This window comes from Melanotaenia boesemani, chromosome 2 (genome assembly GCF_017639745.1).
Source record: "Melanotaenia boesemani isolate fMelBoe1 chromosome 2, fMelBoe1.pri, whole genome shotgun sequence".
Taxonomy (NCBI): Eukaryota; Metazoa; Chordata; class Actinopteri; order Atheriniformes; family Melanotaeniidae; genus Melanotaenia; species Melanotaenia boesemani.
In genome coordinates this window covers 40915075-40933655 of record NC_055683.1, presented here as the reverse complement: position 1 = coordinate 40933655, position 18581 = coordinate 40915075, and the positions used below count along the sequence as shown (strand labels likewise).

Sequence of the window (18581 nt, the reverse complement as noted above, 5' to 3'; positions counted from 1 at the left end):
GCTCTAACAGCGATTCTTTGTGGTGAACCAGAAGAATTGATTCCTGTCTAAGATCTTCGGAAGGGGCGGGGCTTTATTTTGATGGACACACCATTGGGTCAGATCCACCACGGATCACACCACACCTGTTTTCTTCCTGTATTCTGCCTGGTTTCTTACTGATTTCTACCTGGTTTCTATCTGATTTCTGCGTGTTTTTTTTTTTCTTTTTTTTTTTACCTGTTTTCTGTCTAATTTCTGCCTGCTTTCTGCCTAAATTTTCCTGATTTCTACCTGGTTTCTATCTGATTTCTGCGTGTTTTTTTTACCTGTTTTCTGTCTAATTTCTGCCTGTTTTCTCCCTAATTTTTCCTGATTTCTACCTGGTTTCTATCTGATTTCTGCCTTTTTTTTTTCTTTTTTATTACCTGGTTTCTGTCTGTTTCTGCCTGATTTTCCTCATCACCCTCGTCATAATCATCTTTATCATCATCATCATCACCATCATCATCAACATCGTTGTTCTTATTATCGTCATTATCATCTTTATCATCATCACCATCATTATCACCCTCCTCATCATCATCATCTTCAACATTATCATCATCTTCTTCATCATCATCATCATCTTCAACATTATACATTGGTGGTTCAGTGGTAGAATTCTCGCCTGCCGTGCGCGGTTTGAGACACACTTCAAGTGAAAATGCTGCTGATAGCAGGCGGTGTAAGCTAGTAGCAGCTGATGTTTAAGAGTACACAATGTGTGGTAACTTAGTTAGAAGCACAGACAAACACCTAAAGTCCTAAAAATGATCAACTGCGTCTTCTGCTAAACCAACTTGGACAGATTAAGAGGCTTTGTGCTACGTTGCAGAGTGCAGAGCAATGAGCCACGGTGTCGGTTCTAATGTGTTGGTACCAACTGTAGTCAAACATTTACCACTTACTCAGCTTTAAGGGCCATTTTTATCGTGTACACAATGCACCTGCACCTCAAACTGCCCCTAAAGTTGTTGTTGCAGATTTAAAATGTGCAGTTTCAGTATGTACCTGCCATGTTCACACAGTAAAAGAGCTCAAGTCTCACTTAAATGATCGTACTGGAGAGGGCAGGTCTGTGTCAGGTCCAGTCAGTGGTTGCAAACATGTGTTTACTAAAAAGTCTTCATTTACTTCTCACATGTGTAGGAAGCATAAAGCATGCTCCCCTGATGGTGCTGATAACATGTACAGGGAAACTGGCCCCCAAATGTCATTGCCAGTACAGGTGATTGAGAAAACACACATGAAGCCGAGCCAACAGCTGGTGCAGCCAGTGGCATGCCAGAGAATGAAAGTCAGTCTTATCTTAGAAACATGTGTCTCTTCTACCTTAAACTCCAAGGACAGCTGCTTATCCCTGCTTCTACTATACAGACTACTGTGGAGGAAATGCAAAATGTGCACGAGTTAGGTCAAGCCCCCACAATCACTACAGTAAGTTCCTTATTAAAACATGATATGAGCTTATCAGATGAAGCAGTCACTAAAATCTGTGACTGCATTAAAGATTCTGGTTTGTTCTCAGCCTGTCATCAGGGACAATTAAGAACAACACACTCCACAAATCAGACATTCACAAAAACTTTAAATACACCGAACCTCAAAAAGTGTCTCTGGGATCGGATGAAAACATGACAGAAACATGCTTACTACATAGCAGTGGCAGAAACACTGAAGAAGGTTTTACAGTCACATTTATGGAGGAACACACAGTCACAGCAGTGTGGAGATCCTGATGTAGAGGTTTTTATGGGTTTATATGGTGGACAAACTTTCACATGTCAGCCGTTCTTTAATGAAAACCCCGACAGCCTGAAACTGATTTGATCTGAAACAGCGAATCCCCTGGGTTCTGCTAAAAAGACACACAGTCTGTCTTTCATTTTTCCAAATTTTCCATTCATTTGTGTTCAAATAGAGACGATATGTTTTTGTTGTGTTGTGAGAATGACCTCAAGCATTCTGGAAAAAACAACGTTTTCTCAGACGTGTTGGCAGATGTGAAATCCTTGGAGACAGATGGAATGAATGTAGGTGGAGAAACAGTAAAAGGAGGTCTTTACTGCATTGCTGGGGATAACTTGGGTTCTCATTTCAGAGGTGGGTTTACAGAGAACTTCAGTTTGAGGCTGATCCAGATGCTGCGGTCCTCCACACACCACAGAGACGTATGACGCAGCTGTTGCTGATCTCCAGGCTGATAACATCCAAGACGTTAGAGGAATAAAGGTAAAATCCATCTTTAATACCCTTGAGTCTTTTCTCGTATCCCAGCCTGGTCTCCCACCTTGTTTAGGTCATGACCTCTTTGAGGGAGTCTTGTCATATGATCTAGTACCTGAAGACCTTTATAAAAAAGAAAAAGTGGTTCACATACTCACTCTTAAACAGGCGCATCAAACAGTTTAAGTATGAAGGATCTGAAGCTCCCACACAGCCATGTGCTGTCAACCCTGACGGAGTCAAGTTATCCGGGCGAGCTGTTCAAAACTGGAACCAGTTTGGTTGGTGACAAAGTGCAGAACCATGAGGATGAAGTTTGGCAGTTAGCTCTCCAGCTGAAAGACGTTGTCCATCTTAAAGACCAAGAGAAAGTCTTCTATGCATTCATCTCCAGTAGACTGGATTACTGTAATGGTCTTTTAACAGGACTTCCTAAAAAGAACATTAAACATCTGCAGCTCATCCAGAACGCTGCTGCTAGAGTTTTAACCAGGACTAAGAGATCTGAACACATCACACCAGTTTTAACATCTTTACACTGGCTTCCAGTCAGTCACAGAATAGATTTTAAAACCCTTCTGATTGTTTACAAATCCCAGAATGGTTTAGGTCCAGAATACATCTGTGATATGTTCAGAGAATATAAACCTAGCAGAGCTCTTAGATCCAAAGACTCTGGTCAACTAGTCCAGGCCAGAGTCCAGACCAGAGTCCAGACTAAACATGGAGAAGCAGCATTTAGCTGTTATGCTGCAAACAAATGGAACAAACTGCCAGTGGAGATTAAACTTTCCCCAAATGTAGACATTTTTAAATCCAGGTTAAAAACTTTTCTTTTCTCATGCGCCTATGCATGAAATCTGCACGGTAACTTTTTTTTTAACTTATCTTGCTTTTAATCATTTTAATGTAATTTATTATTTTATTGTGATTATGTGTTGATGCCTTTTACTATTCTAAATATCTGTAATGTCTTTGTTTTATGTAAAGCACTTTGAATTGTCCTGTACATGAAATGTGCTATACAAATAAACTGCCTATTTGTGCTCAAAAGATTTCCTTGTTCCAGATCGCACATCTTGACATTTTGATCCAAGAATATTTGGAGTTGAGAAAGAAGCTGTTTCCTGAAACTCAGCTAAAACCCAAGCAGCTGTTTTTATTCAGCACTGTTGTTGAAATTTGGTCCACTGATGAGGTTCTGGACGCTTAGGTTTGAAAGGAAACCGTTATTTTAAAAGATGTGCTAGACACCTGAAAAACTTGGCGAACATTGTCAGACCTTGTCAGAGCGTCATCAGATGTTTCAGGCATGTCTTGTAGCTGGACAGGAAGGGGGTAAAGTGCTGCAGGTGAAGGACAGCTGTGTGTTTTATCCCAACCTTTACAGTGAGACTATGAAACAACCAGCCAAGGAGCCTTTCAGAAAGAAATACCACCGTTACGACAGACAGTACAAGGGCGCTGCATATAAAAAAGGACAGTTTCTTGTACAGTACAGTAATGATGAGTATGTGGAGTTTGGTGAACTTATCTTTATTAAAAATGGGTATGTTCTGATGGATGTCCATCGTCCTCTCAGAACACCATCTGTATTCTGGGACCAAGGACAGTCTTGGGTTGCAGTGTTAACATTCATGACCTTCCTGGTTTCTATCCTTCGGTATCGTACGTTCTTGATGGATACCAAGTCATTCCACTGAAACACAGTATTGTGGCAAAATAAAGTCCAAGTGGACTTACTTCGTTCTCACTGTAAGTACTTTGATATTAAGTGTTACTTGATGCAGATTCCTGCTGTTAAATCTATGGACTGTATATTTTAGCTGTTCGGGTGAAGGTGGCATTTCTTCATAGCAGATCTGAGTCAGAGCAAACCTTCCTAGATGTTCCCATCATGGAAGTCCTACCAGAACGTCCAGCGGTAAACAACAACATCCTGGTGGAGCGCTTGCAGTTATAACGGGTATCTCAACCCGCTACTAACTAACGGACAACAAGCTGAATCATCACCGAGCGGGTTCTAAGGCCAGAGAATCTGAAGATTAGGATGGGCTACTGGAGCTGGTGATCAGTAATTAATGAGCCACAAGAAAATTGCACTTGGTAGCAAAACCATATATTACAGTGATAGTGTTTTTACAATTTACATGACACATACACAAACAGAGACCCAAACGTGATGATATTTACAACTGCAGTATTATCAGTATTACAGTACCCCAAAAACCAGGATACTAGCTACTAGCTAAAGTTCAGTTCTTTTAGTAGCATGTCCACATCACTCGGCAGGTCGACTCCAATGCCCGACAAAAAAATGTAGGTAAGTCCATATGTTTGAATGTCCTTTAAGTATTGTAGGCTTTGACTCAATGGGTGTGTGCATGTGGCGTCATGACAGAGAGTTCAGTGTGAGGGCCGACACTGTGGCAGCCTCCTACCAGCCGGTACTGTGGTTAATGCTGCTACTGAGGTCCAAGGCTCCCAATCGTGCTTCCTAGCCTGCCATCTCTCCCAACCGGAGACACCTGGCCTGTTCCAATAAACAGGACCAGTAAAAATCAGGGCTAACAGGTCAACAATAGGGTTTTAACCTTAGCTTATTCATGTGCACATAATTTGATGTCAAACAATCTATAAGTTAAACATCTTAAATGCATAAACTGCAAATAACATTCAAAATGTCAATACACATTGAAGTAACACCATTAAAAATGACATTCCATTAGCTAAATGCATAAACATTACATTCAAACATGCTACGATGAACATAGCCTGCATATTCAAAGTTATAAATAACTCCAATAAATAAACAACCTTGACAAAAGCACATATCAGCAACAATGTTGGCAGCTGCAGGCTGTTCCTAATGCTAACAATAACTCAGCCTGCTAGCTTAGCATCGCCACTTAATAGTTCATTCAACTCACCAGTTCCTCTGATCACTTAACACGATGGCGACAACAAACTCCCCGCGGCCCGGTAATCGCGTCTAAAGAGCAACGGACAGAGTCTTAGAACAGAACATATGCTAAAGTGCAAGATCGACCATGTAAAGTTTGTACGACACAAACCTCTCCACAGCTGTCGGCCGGCGTCCCACACGTCGGAATGCGGAAGACGCCGCCGCAGCTTCAATACTCACTCCGCCAGACTTCCGCTGGGATGGCGGACAGGGCGGACAGCTTCTGCTAAGCTCTCACCCATTTGCCCCGTTTTGTATAGAAAGTCTACCTATTTTAACACTGAGGTCGTGCGCGATAACCACAAACTTAATGTGCATTGCTGGAGCGCACTTGATGAATATTGTGAATTCTGCGTACCTGCTAATCTAGCAACAGGAATGAAAAAAGCCGACGCTAAGCTAGCAACTACGCTACCACCGAACACGTGCGAACACGACTACTCTCTGATGGACGTCACCACTAATACCAACACGAAGAGGAAAACTTCCCCTGCTACTCCTACAAAGTCTTCGACTCCACCAACAAAGGTAAAAACTGTGCAGGAATCTCCAGTCATGGGAGACGAGGCTCTCGTTACTGCCATAGAAAAACTAACATCCAAAATCGACGACTTCGGACATCAGCTCAAAGAGAACTCTGTAATGGTGGCGAATATTTCACGGCTGGTGGAAATGAACGCAGCTGAGATAAAGGAATGCAAGGTCAAGATTAAGGAATTTGGAAAAGAAATGCCACAAATTATTAAAGAAAACAAAGAGCTGAGAGAGAAAGTTGCAGAGATGGAGCGTTATAAGCGGCGGTGGAACTTAAAAATTCAAGGTCTTAAAGAAAAGGACGATGAAAACACCCGGGACATCGTCATCGGTATCCTGTCCAAGATAGCGCCGCAGTGGGCTGCAACGATGGAGACGGTGGTGGACTCGGTTCATCGCCTGGGAAGAAAGGAGGAGGGCCGGCACCGTCAGGTCATCCTGCAGTTCGTCATGAGACACCACAGGGATGCCTTCTGGAAGATGTCTAAAAACTGTAAGACCTGCAAAGACTTGGGAATTCTCTTCAAGCAAGACTTCTGCAAAGCTGACCGGGAGGCTCGAGCGGCAGCTTGGCCAAAGATGGAGCAAGCTCGGGCTGCAGGCAAGAACGTCTACTTCAGAGGACATGTGGGCTACATCAGTGGTAACAGGGTTCTTTTGGATTAGTTTGGCTAAAACTACATTCACTCTCACTTAAAAGGGTTCATATTGAATGCTCAACTATAGTTAAATTCACCTTTTAAGTGTGTTGTTCATTTAAGAGTTTTTTATATTCGAGTTAACCTGACTACAGTTTGAATAATTCTCTACTTGAGTTAGTGAGCAGGTGTTAAATACCTTAATATCCTTTTGCTCTGGTTTCTCTATAACATCCCAACGTTAACTTTATACTGGCTCTACAAAGGCAAACGGTTATCCTTCTTATATAAAACATATTGATCTATTTCAATGCACTTAAGAGTCTAAACTAAAATCCTCAGTCTTATACTGTTTAGAATACTTAGGGGCTCCTTCAGTTCTTCGTTCTAGTACCAGCTTATATCTATTTGTACTTGTTCTTCCTTATTTTCCTTTTATGTCTTCGTTACAATCTATGTGTTCTTATGTTTCACTTAATGTTAGGGGTCTCAGAGATTCTGTGAAAAGAAAATCTATTTTTCTTTGTAAAAACCAAAAAGCACAGTGTTTTCTACTTCAAGAAACTCACTCTAATGAAGCGGATACAAAGTTTTGGTCTAATCAATGGAGTGACAAAATCTATGTTAGTCATGGCAGTAACAGGTCAGCAGGGGTCGCTATACTTATGAACAATTTTCCTGGGAAGATATTAACTACTAAAAGAGATGACTCTGGTCACTGGATTATTTGTATCTGTCTTATTGAGGACAATTTTGTTATCCTGGGGAATGTATATGGGTACAATTCAACTACACAAAACAAATTAATGTTATCTGATTTAACCAACTCTGTTAGAGAACTTAGACAGAGATATCCTACGCAGAATATCATAATTGGGGGGGATTTTAATCTGGTTGAAAATGAGTGGCTCGACCGATCTCCATCAGCATTTCAAAATCATCATTATAATCCAGTGCTCCTCAACTTTTGTAGAGAGTTTAATTTAATCGATGTGTGGCGTCGGGATAATCCTGACACTCAAGCCTTTACTTGGGTTAAACCTGATGGAACTGCCAGATCAAGGTTAGATTTTTGGTTGGTGTCAGAAAATAATTATGAATTTACTTCCAAAGCTAACATTTCTGCTGCACCGCTAACAGATCACTGTATGATTACACTCACCATTCAGCCCAATAACATTAGTCCCAGGAGTAAAGGATATTGGAAATTTAATTCTAACCTATTAAATGATGAAGAATATTGTCAAGAAATTATTAATGTGATTAATGAGATCTGTAAGGATAAGCTTTTCACCACGCACAGAGAAAGATGGGAATTTCTGAAATTTAGGATACGCCAGATTTCAATAACTAATGGGAAACGTGTACAACAGGATAGGAAGCAAAAAGAGATGGAAATTGTCCATGAAATTAACTCAATCTGTTGCAAACCTGTACTAGATGAGAGTAATAAACAAAAGCTTATCCTATTACAATCCTCTCTGAATAATATTTACATCACTAAGGCTAATGGTGCTTATATACGATCGAGAGCGAAATGGGTGGAGGAAGGAGAAAGGAGCTCAGCTTATTTCTGTAGATTGGAAAAAAGAAGGCAAGAACGAAACTCTGTTAAATCCCTGCTAATTAATGACAAGGAATGTACAGATTTGAAAGAAATTACAAAAGAAATCTTTCGCTTCTACAGCGACTTGTACTCGTCCTCTTACTCCTCCCATGATGCTGATGCCTTCTTTGACCATATTAAAGATCTGGTTCCTAAAGTGGACGAAGCCTTCAGAGAGTTTTGTGAAGCAGAGATCACTATGGAGGAAGTAGAAAAATCTATGAGAAGTTTATCTTTAGATAAATCTCCTGGTTCAGATGGTCTGACTATTAATTTTTATAGACACTTCTGGGTCCACCTGAAAGACATCCTCTTCCTCGTCTTAAAAGAGATCTCTGATACCAGCACCCTTCCAACCACCATGAAACAGGGAGTCATCACCCTCATTCCTAAACCCGGAAAGGATTCTAGATTGATTGATAATTTAAGACCAATATCCCTACTCAATAGCGACTATAAAATATTAACCCATATATATGCCTCCAGACTGAAAACTGGGATGCCTCAGATTATTTCTGACACACAATCAGGCTTTTTGAAAGGACGATCAATACACAACAACATCCGTCTTGTACTCGACCTGTTAGATTACAATCATTTAGTTGAAGACGAAGGCTTCATTCTATTATTAGATTTTTTTAAAGCCTTCGACACAATTGAGCATGAATTTATGTTTCGCACTCTAGAGTTATTCGGGTTTGGACCAAACTTTATACAGCTAACTAGAACACTCTACAGGGAGACAAACAGTGTAATCTTGTTGCCACACGGCATCTCCCCTCGATTCTTTATCAACAAAGGAATTAAACAAGGTTGCCCTATCTCCCCTTTACTGTTCATCGCTGCAGCAGAAATGTTATCAATCCTTTTGAAAAACTTAGATTTTGACAAACTTAACGTCTTAGGCAGTCAGCTAACCATCACCCAACTAGCTGATGACACGGCTATATTTATGAAAGACAGTAATCAAATACCTAAAGTTCTCCAGTCAGTTAATTTTTTCTCCAGGGCATCTGGTTTAAACCTCAATTTACGAAAATGTGAACTATTACCAATACACGATTCTCCTCACACAGCTCTTTACAACATCTTTAACCTGAGCCTCAGCCTGGAGAAGGTCCCTGTCCTGTGGAAGACCTCCTGTGTGGTTCCGGTTCCTAAGATATCACACGCGAAGGAACCGAACCATTACAGACCTGTCGCCTTGACCTCCCACCTGATGAAGACCATGGAGAGGCTCATCCTCGGTCACCTCCGCTCCGTGGTGTGCACCACAATGGACCCGCTGCAGTTTGCCTACAGGCCAAACATCGGGGTGGATGATGCTGTCATCTACCTACTGCACAGGGCGCTGGCTCACCTGGAGACCGCTGGGAGCGTCGTGAGAATCATGTTTTTTGACTTCTCCAGTGCGTTTAACACCATCCAGCCGGTGCTGCTGCGGGGGAAGCTGGAAGGAGCTGGAGTGGATGGAAAGTTAGCTGCGTGGACCATCGACTACCTCACCAACCGGCCACAGTACGTGCGTCTGCAGAACTGTGTGTCTGAGGTGGTAGTCTGCAGCACGGGGGCCCCTCAGGGAACAGTGCTCTCACCGTTCCTCTTCACCCTTTACACCTCGGACTTCACCTATAACACCAGCAGCTGTCATCTCCAGAAGTTCTCTGACGACTCAGCCATTGTGGGCTGTGTGTCTGAGGGGAACGAGCTGGAGTACCGGTCAGTCATCAGGGACTTTGTGGACTGGTGTGAGCGCAACCACCTGTGCTTAAACACCAGTAAGACCATGGAGATGGTGATTGACTTCCGGAGAAGGACACTACCCCACACACCGGTGAACATCCAGGGAAGGAGATTGACCGGTAGACAGTTTCAAGTACCTGGGTGTTCACCTCAACAATAAACTGGACTGGTCACACCACACAGACGCCCTGTACAAGAAGGGCCAGAGTCGCCTCCACCTCCTGAGGAGATTGAGGTCCTTTGGAGTATGCAGGCCTCTGCTAAGGACATTTTATGTCTCTGTGGTAGCCTCTGCTAAGGACATTTTATGTCTCTGTGGTAGCCTCTGCTAAGGACATTTTATGTCTCTGTGGTAGCCTCTGCTGTCCTCTACGCTGTTGTCTGCTGGGGAGCGAGCAGCACTGACCGGGACAGGAAGAGACTGAACAAGCTGGTCAGGAGGGCCAGCTCTGTCCTGGGCTGCGGGCTGGACTCTGTGGAGGAGGTGGGTGAGAGGAGGATGTTGGCCAAGCTCACATCCATCATGGACACCACCTCTCACCCGCTGCACCACACTGTGGGGGGGCTGAGCAGCTCCTTCAGCAGCAGACTGAGACACCGTCAGTGTAGGAAGGAGCTACCGCAGGTCCTTCATCCCCACTGCTGTCAGACTGTACAACTTATCTGTATAGTCATAATACTGTGTAGTATTTATTTATATTTTACTGTGTAATATTTATTTATATTTTACTGTGTAGTATTTATTTATATTTTACTGTGTAATATTTATTTATATTTTACTGTGTAATACCCCCCATTATCAATGTCAATATTCTTCATATCCCACCATCACCATGTAAATATGTATATAGTCTGTGAGGTTGTTGTTATATTTTATTTTATGTATGGATGTAGTGTGTGTGTGGTATGTATATATATATATATATATATATATATATATATATATATATATATATATATATATAATGTATGTGTGTATGTATGTATGTATATATATGTATATGTACATATGTGTATATATATATATATATCTTTATATTATAACGGTACATATTTTTGCTTTTCTTAGACTTGTAAATAATTTCTATTGCACTTTCTTGCTGTGATGCATGTTCACCTTATTTTGCCTCTCTGTACTTTATTCTATAACAAGAGCTGCTGTAACAAGTGAATTTCTCCACTGTGAGATAATAAAGTCTAATCTAATCTCTAATTCCTGTAAAAGCTGATGGAAAATATCTAGGTGTTCATATCGCCAAAGATGCAAATTTAGTGGAAGAACTGAACTTCTGGAAAACTATTGATAGATGTAAGCTCAATTTAAATATGTGGTCTCAGCGTGACATTTCTATTTTTGGTCGAGTCTTTCTTACAAAAATGGAATGTCTGTCAAGATTCATTTACCCAGCATATTCGCTGGCACTCCCCAAACCTGCAATTAAAGCTATAAACCAAGCTAACTTTAACTATATTTGGAAAAACAAGGCACACTATGTTAGGAAAGGAACAATAATGAGAGATTATGAGGATGGAGGTCTTAAAGCTATAGATATTGAATGTTTAGATGGTACAATTAAAATTAACTGGCTCAGAGCATTTCTGAAAAACGAAAATGGTTTTTGGTTTCATATCCCCTCAAGAATTTTTTTGGATTTAGGTGGTATTAATTTTCTTCTTAAATGTGACTTTGATGTTAGAAAACTGCCAATCAAACTATCATCCTTCCACCAACAAGTATTACTTTACTGGAAGCTATTATTCAAGCACAATTTCAGTCCCCACAATACCCCACTCTGGAACTCCCGATATGTGTTATTTAGGAACAAATCCTTATGTTACAAAAATTGGCTTGAACGAGGCATATGGTCTGTAATGCATCTTCTTGATGATACTGGAAATATTCTACCATTTGATCTTTTTTTGCTCTAAATTCATGTTAAATGATAGTAAACAATACAAAACTATAGTCAAAGCACTTCCTCAGAGTTTGATCCTTCTGTCAGGTAATTTACTCCTCAACAATGTTAATCTACGGCTTCCTTCTCTTTTAATCAATGGACAATCCATCACTAACCCGAATCTTGCCCAATACTTTTATACGTTGTGTGTTTTTTAGGAATCTATTCCCTTTATCAACTCATAGAAATCGCATTTCTAAATGTTTTCCCAAAGAGAAAGTGAACAAGTTGAGGAGTAGATACATAAAATTTCCAGTGGCTCCTAAAGTAAAGGAAACTCATTTTAAAATGCTTAATGACATATACCCCTACCAAAGAATTTCTGAGAATTCGTTTTGGTTTTCAAGAGAATTGCTGCACCTTCTGTGAAAGCGAAATTGAAACTGTTGATCACATGTTTTTCAATTGTGTATTCGTAAGTATTTTCTGGGAAGACTTTATTTTCTGGTGCTCATCCAAGTTTGCATCTCCGTTCTGAGCTAAACATAAATGAGATCTTATTTGGTACAATCCTCACTGATAAAATGCAAGATCTAGCTTTCAATGTTTTACTATTGTTGGGGAAATTTTTTATCCACAAAAGCAAATATATCAAGATTAGACCAAATTTAATGTTTTTCACAAAGAAACTGTGTTTATATTTTCAATCCCTTAAATTTATGAAAAAGAAAATTGGTATAAGATTATATGACTTTGTAACGGATTATGAACTCAACCAAAACCCCTAGTATCTGTGCAGTTTCAACTATTAGTTCTGTTATTGTTTATTTATCTTTGTTTATCTTGGTTTATCCTTTTTTAATTTTTTAATTTTAATTTTTATTATTTTATTATTTATTTATTTATTTTTCTTTTTATGTCTTTCTGATTTTATAATCTGTCGGTGTACATGTCTTGCATTGTAATACGTCTAAATTGTTATGTTCTGTTAATCTGAATTGTCAATAAAGTTCGGAAAGGAAAAAAAAAAAAAAAAAAAAAATACTCACTCCGCCAACCCGATTGGCTGAACCTAGTCACATGACTTAATGAGTACGCATTAAAGGGAAATATCAACCTGGGCTACACAGTCCATTGGCGTTGAGACGTATGATGATCTACGCTTGGTAACGGAGGCGATGTGATGACGGCATTAAAGCCTGTACAAGCTAGAAAGCTGCTTCCTGCTTGGAAATGGAAATGGAAGTAAACATGCCACACAGTGTTTTTCAGCATATAAAAATATGTAATCTATTCAGAATCATCTGTGGAAGCCTTACCGACCCAATCTCCGTCATCGCTCTCGATTTCACCCCAAAGTTCATCGTCATCGAAAGACTCAAAGTGACGTTCCAACAGTCTGATGCCAATCCAGAGGAGCTAACATGTCTAATGAAGTCCACTTTCTACACACAGCGCCAACATGTCAACCAGGGAAGGTATCAAACGCCTTTTCCTTTCACTTCAAGGAACTCACTGGGATTGACCTCAAAGAGACATTCACACCAAATTTGTGTTTGAAGGGCAAAAGGCTTCTCAGCTACATGAGCACAGTGTGTGTCAACAAGAGCAAGAAGCTCCTTCAGACTCATGCAAGGCTTCAGAGGATGCGGGGACAACCGAGCAGCGGCTCAGACCATGTGAAAGAGATGATCCTGCTTCTGCTCAGCTACTTTGATGAGGAGGAGGAGTCCATGTTCTTCTTGATGAAGATACATGTCTGGTAGAAGAGGTCCAAGTGGAGCGAGGGCCTCTGACTCCTGTTATTATTGTCTGTGGTAAGTCTGGTTCATATCTTTTTTTAAATTGCACTGTTTCTAGAATTTGTCGTGTGCAGCGCTTATTAATACAACCTTTAAATGATGTATTCGTAGGACAGTCCTGCTATTCCTCAACAAGGTACATGCTGAGTCTGGATCGGAACCTCATCAACACAAACATCTCCTCGTTCATTGCTGCATCGTGCCTCGTGTTCGGAAGCTACTACTGTTTCAACATCCACTATCCATCTGAGCTGGGTTCCAGCTCATGGCTCATTCTCAAACATCATTTATTAACACTTGGACTCAGACCTGGGACTTTGGAGTTCTGGCTCTGAGGTCCCCTTCTTAATCCAGATGTTATGTAAGATTAGTCTGGGTCTGACTCAGCCTTGACTCTGGGTCTGGCCAAAGTCTCGGCCTTGATCTGGCTCTGAGTCTTGGCTGGGTTGGACTAAGACAGTTTTTAATATACAGTAGCCCACAGAAGTGCATACACCCTCTCATCCCTGCAAATATATTATTGGATTTTTTACAGGGTGGTGCTGTGGACATGAGACTTTCTATAAGTAGAAGACACAGTTTGCAGGGTACCTTAGATTTATCGTGCAGGAACAAAAGGGTTAAAGCTCAAGACGAATGGGTGGCACACAAAATATTGACATTTTATTTGGACATATTCATTGCAGTGTGTACTCAGCTTTTAAGATGTAATGGCTGTGTTTTGGAGTCGTATTCAGAGGACGTATGAATCTAAAGTACTCTCCAAACTCTGCACCGACGCCTTTAAGGTTATTAAAGTTCATGTCCATCACATTTCCCATGAGACATACAATAAAATTGGGAGGGTGTTTTCACTTCTGTGTGATACTGTATTCATGTTTGTTTTTTCCTCTTCTATTTTTAAACAAAGCTTTTATTCTACAGGTGTTTCTTCTCAATAAACCCAGAGAAAGGAACCAAAGTAGAGAACAAACTCGAAGCGTCGTCTCAGCGTGAATCCTCGAGTCCTCACCCTGATCCAGGAACTCACCGATCCGAGTGGGTATGAAGCCTGAACATGCACTTTCTCTGGGTCTAGTCTGGCTCTGGCTCTGGTTCTGGTTCTGGTTCTGGTCTGGCTCTGGCTCTGGTTCTGGTTCTGGTTCTTGGTCTGGCTCTAGCTCTGGTCTGGTTCTGGTTCTGGTCTGGCTCTGGGTCTAGTCTGGCTCTGGTTCTGGTCTGGGTCTGGTCTGGCTCTGGCTCTGGTTCTGGTCTGGCTCTGGCCTCTGGCTCTGGGTCTGGCTCAGGCTCTGGTCTGGCTCTGGCTCTGGCCCTGGTTCTGGCTCTGGCTCTGGTCTGGCTCTGGCTCTAGCTCTGGCTCTGGCTCTGGCTCTGGCTCTGGTTGTGGTCTGGTCTGGCTCTGGCTCTGGCTCTGGCTCTGGCTCTGGTTGTGGTCTGGTCTGGTCTGGCTCTGGCTCTGGTTGTGGTCTGGTCTGGCTCTGGCTCTGGCTCTGGCTCTGGCCTGGCTCTGGCTCTGGCTCTGGCTCTGGCTCTGGCTCTGGTCTAGTCTGGCTCTGGTCTGGGTCTAGCTCTGGCTCTGGCTCTGGCTCTGGGTCTGGCTCTGGCTCTGGTCTGGCTCTGGCTCTGGTCTGGCTCTGGCTCTGGCTCTGGCTCTGGCTCTGGTCTAGTCTGGCTCTGGCTCTGGCTCTGGCTCTGGCTCTGGTTGTGGTCTGGCTTCTGGCTCTGGCTCTGGCTCTGGCTCTGGTCTGGTCTGCTCTGGCTCTGGCTCTGGCTCTGGCTCTGGCTCTAGCTCTGGTCTAGTCTGGGTTCTAACACAGTGCCATAATCCCAGGGTGGTGTTTGATTCCAGGAACATTATCTTCCTGTGGTCTGCTACCCTGCACTCTGCACCATGTCAGACATCTCCTGTATAAGTGGTCAGTGGAAGACTCTCTCATCCTGCCTACATTAAGGAGAGGTTAACCCGACTGTGCTAGCTCCCATCAAACCTGCTCCTCCCTCCCACTGAACGCTGTTTCTCACATGAAAACCTCAACCAGTCCCCTTAACATCACGTCTTCTTAGCACCGAGACACGTTCTGGACTGTAGGTCCCTGAAATCTCCTCATCTGCAACTTTAAAGTACTTTTCCATCCAGTTTAATGCGTATACAGTAGTACAGACACCAATGACTCCCAGCCTGACCCGTCCCCACCGTTCCAAGCTATTTGCTGAATCCTTTTAAAGTTCTTATTTTATCTGGACACGTCCAGTTTGACCTATAAAAACAAGCCTTGCTGCGACATGCTTGTGGTCCCCTGTGCTAAATTCCCATTGGTTTCTAGGTGTTGTGGCTTCTTGGATCTTCCATTGTTGTATTTTCTAATCAGCCGTTGTAAGGTGGATTTAAACGTTGTAATGTTGATGGTAATCATCGTCTACGCTGGAGGAAGTACGAGCTTCCACTTCTATCCAGCTGGCTGCAGACTGCTGCTTGCTGTCGGTCCCGCCTGACAGACTGGAGGCACAAACGAGCTCATGAAGGACTTCATGCATCGTCCACCATTTCCAGTACAAAGTGTCACGTTCTGCATCATTTTAAAGAGGATTCATTTTCAGTTGTTTGCCTTTAATATGTTGGTTGTAAAACGGAGAAGCTTGGAGGTGAACATCTAAGAACAAAGTGTGTGGAGCCAAACATCAGGTGGTCCTGATTTGAGGCGACTCCTTCCTTTAAAGATAAATGTTCAGAATAAGATTGTTTTCTACTATTTTTCTGTATTGAAAAGCTTCTTGTTCATTTTCTCAAGGGAGCTCTCTGGTGCTGGACGTCCTTTCTGCTGGTCTTGCTTGGACGTCTGGCAGCATCACAAGCTGGATCTGAAAGGTGGCGTCACACCTGCAGCTCAGCTATGTCGTTAACTCACCTTTTCATCCCGTCTGCTCCACACAGTCCGCTGCTTCTTCCATCTCACCGCTGCTGGCGGTGGCACCACCCTCTGCGTGCGGAGAAGGACAGCGTCATCCTGTATTTGGTTGGTGTGCTTTCACTAGAAGGGCTGGTTAGTTGTTTGACTTGCTTTCTGACTGGTTGTACACTGACTGGATTAACAGTAAGGACTCCCAGATGTAATGGCAGCTCTAAATGTTTCCAGATTCAAGGACGGGACTGTCAGCGTGGACGTCCTTCATTCTTTGGAGCAGCGTCTTTATGTGCAAGCGAGGACAGAAAGAAACCAAAGTTCTGGGATTCTGGAGAGGTTGTCTTCTTGAAACCGAAGGTTTTTTAACGTCTGCATCACATTTTTCTACTACCGATGGCGTTTGGATTGAAAACCATGGGAAACCTAAGCTGAATACCCCCCCCAGAAAACCAAACTGGCGTCCGGGACATCCGGCATGTTCTCCGCTGGGTTTCAACCCTGCTGCAGGACTCCAGCCACCACCCAGACACCTGCCTTCCTCTCAGCTCACCTGTCACAATACCAAGACTCCACAACATAGCACCACGCTAACGCAGCGCTTCATCAGCGTCGGCCATTTATTAAACGCCGTCCAGTCTTCTTCCCGCTGGCTTTGACAGCAGAAACATGGCGTCCATGTCCTCTTCCCTGCTGCAGCGTTGATGATGGAATCAGGAGAGAGCGGCTTTGTTACCATGAAGACGTTTTCTGTCTGGAACGTAAGCACGAAGAAGAAGAACCAACGTTTCTCTTTGTCTAAACCTGCAGATGGTAGAACAGCGTGATTTTTGGAGGGAAACTGCTCCCAAAACACAACGAGAAAGTTTTAATGTATTTATTCTTCTTATTTTTAATAAATGTGGTTCTAATAAAAGAAGGAAAGCGGCCTTTCTGTGTGGAGGCTGCACGTTCTCCCGTGTACGAGTGGGTTCTCTCCGGGTTCTCCGGCTTCCTCCCGCCGTCCAAACATATCATGTTAGGTTAACTGATGGCTCTAAATTCTCCCTAGGAGTGTGTGTGAGTGGTTGTTTGTTTCCTGTGTGTCGGCCCTGCGATGCACTGGTGACCTGTCCAGGTGTACCTGCTTCTCACCTGTTAATGCTGGGATAGGCTCCAGCTCACCTGCGACCGTAATGGACCAAGCTGTTCAGAGAATGAACAAGCGTGCAGCATAAATCGGGTCTTCTTCTGTCTCTAGTTCGGTGAATCTTGGTCATATTAAGATGAAACTTCCAGCTGTGGAATCTGTGAGATGTGAGCTTTCAGTAGAGGAGTCGTTTGTTCGTGTTCATGTCGTGGGGTGGACACGGGGAGACATCATTTGTGTTTACATATTTTTCAGACTTTGTGTACCTGGTCTTTGAATTATTGTTGTCTTAACTGTGTTTGTTGGTGATAGAAATGGTTTTACTGAGCTGGTAGCTGAGATTCTGGACTTTCTGTGGATACCACACATGTTTATAGTTACATCTACAGACCTGACGCTACACCCGGAAACCAGATGTTAACCCTTAACTCCCGGTAGCGGAGGCTGCAGGTGCAGAGGTGAAGCTAAACAGTCAAGCTAAGAATGAAAGTTCTTCCTGTCCCCTCATGTTATCTTTCATATCTAATACTAATAGTATTACTAGTATTACTAGCATCTAGGACTCTGCTCAATTCTGTGTACAAACACTCTCCATCAAAACTAAAGGAACTTGAGCTGTTTTGTAAGGATGAAATTTGCATGCAGCCTTTTGTGTTGAGGTGTATATATTGCTGCCCGCTTGCTTCACCTTGAACACACAGAAGGAAAAATGCAGAGACACTATACAACGAAGCCGGCCTTGGAGCTGATCCTGGCGGACACAAGCCCGTGTGACTCAGAAGACGAAGAGATACACCTTCAGGTGGATTCAGACTCTGAGCAGTCTTCAGGTAAGCTTTCCCAAAAATACTGTTTTCATCCCATGATTACTTTGTACCAGTTAACCAATGAAAAGAGAAACTAAAACATAAAAAATGAACATAATGTAAAGGGAGATATAAAGTAAAGATGCCTTGAATTGTCTTGTAAAAGAAAATAAATATATTGTCTGCCTCTTCATTGTATATGGTGTTTTCATAGACAAATAAGAAATGTTTTGTCGTGTATACAGTTAGAACTAAAAACAAAGTCTTCGTGTTTGAGTGAATCTCTGTGAAGGGGCTAAGCCAATGCCTTAAG

At 42.4% G+C, this 18581-nt stretch overlaps 3 protein-coding genes and 1 long non-coding RNA gene across 5 annotated transcripts in view; 3 read left to right on the top strand and 1 right to left on the bottom strand.

Annotated features, from left to right (window-relative positions):
* Positions 1-18581, top strand: part of LOC121651305 — a 543600-nt gene that overhangs the window by 165843 nt on the left and 359176 nt on the right. The gene's annotated exons all lie outside the window — the stretch shown is intronic.
* LOC121651831 lies at positions 3844-5368 on the bottom strand. The gene is made up of 3 exons (XR_006012500.1): positions 5322-5368; positions 5178-5239; positions 3844-4780 (listed from the first exon to the last, which is right to left on the bottom strand). It is a non-coding gene; the product is annotated as an uncharacterized LOC121651831 (long non-coding RNA).
* On the top strand, positions 5381-16992 carry LOC121628405. The gene is made up of 3 exons (XM_041967425.1): positions 5381-6389; positions 9067-9096; positions 16844-16992. The coding sequence occupies exons 1-3, from the start codon at positions 5591-5593 to the stop codon at positions 16990-16992; spliced, it is 978 nt and encodes a 325-aa protein (XP_041823359.1). The 5' UTR covers positions 5381-5590.
* The window catches only part of LOC121651665, a 5605-nt gene continuing 5175 nt past the window's right edge, over positions 18152-18581 (top strand). Inside the window, exon 1 of the mRNA XM_042004029.1 lies at positions 18152-18292. Within this exon, the coding sequence (XP_041859963.1) occupies positions 18172-18292 (121 nt within the window). The 5' untranslated portion in view covers positions 18152-18171. The remainder of the gene's footprint in view (positions 18293-18581) is intronic.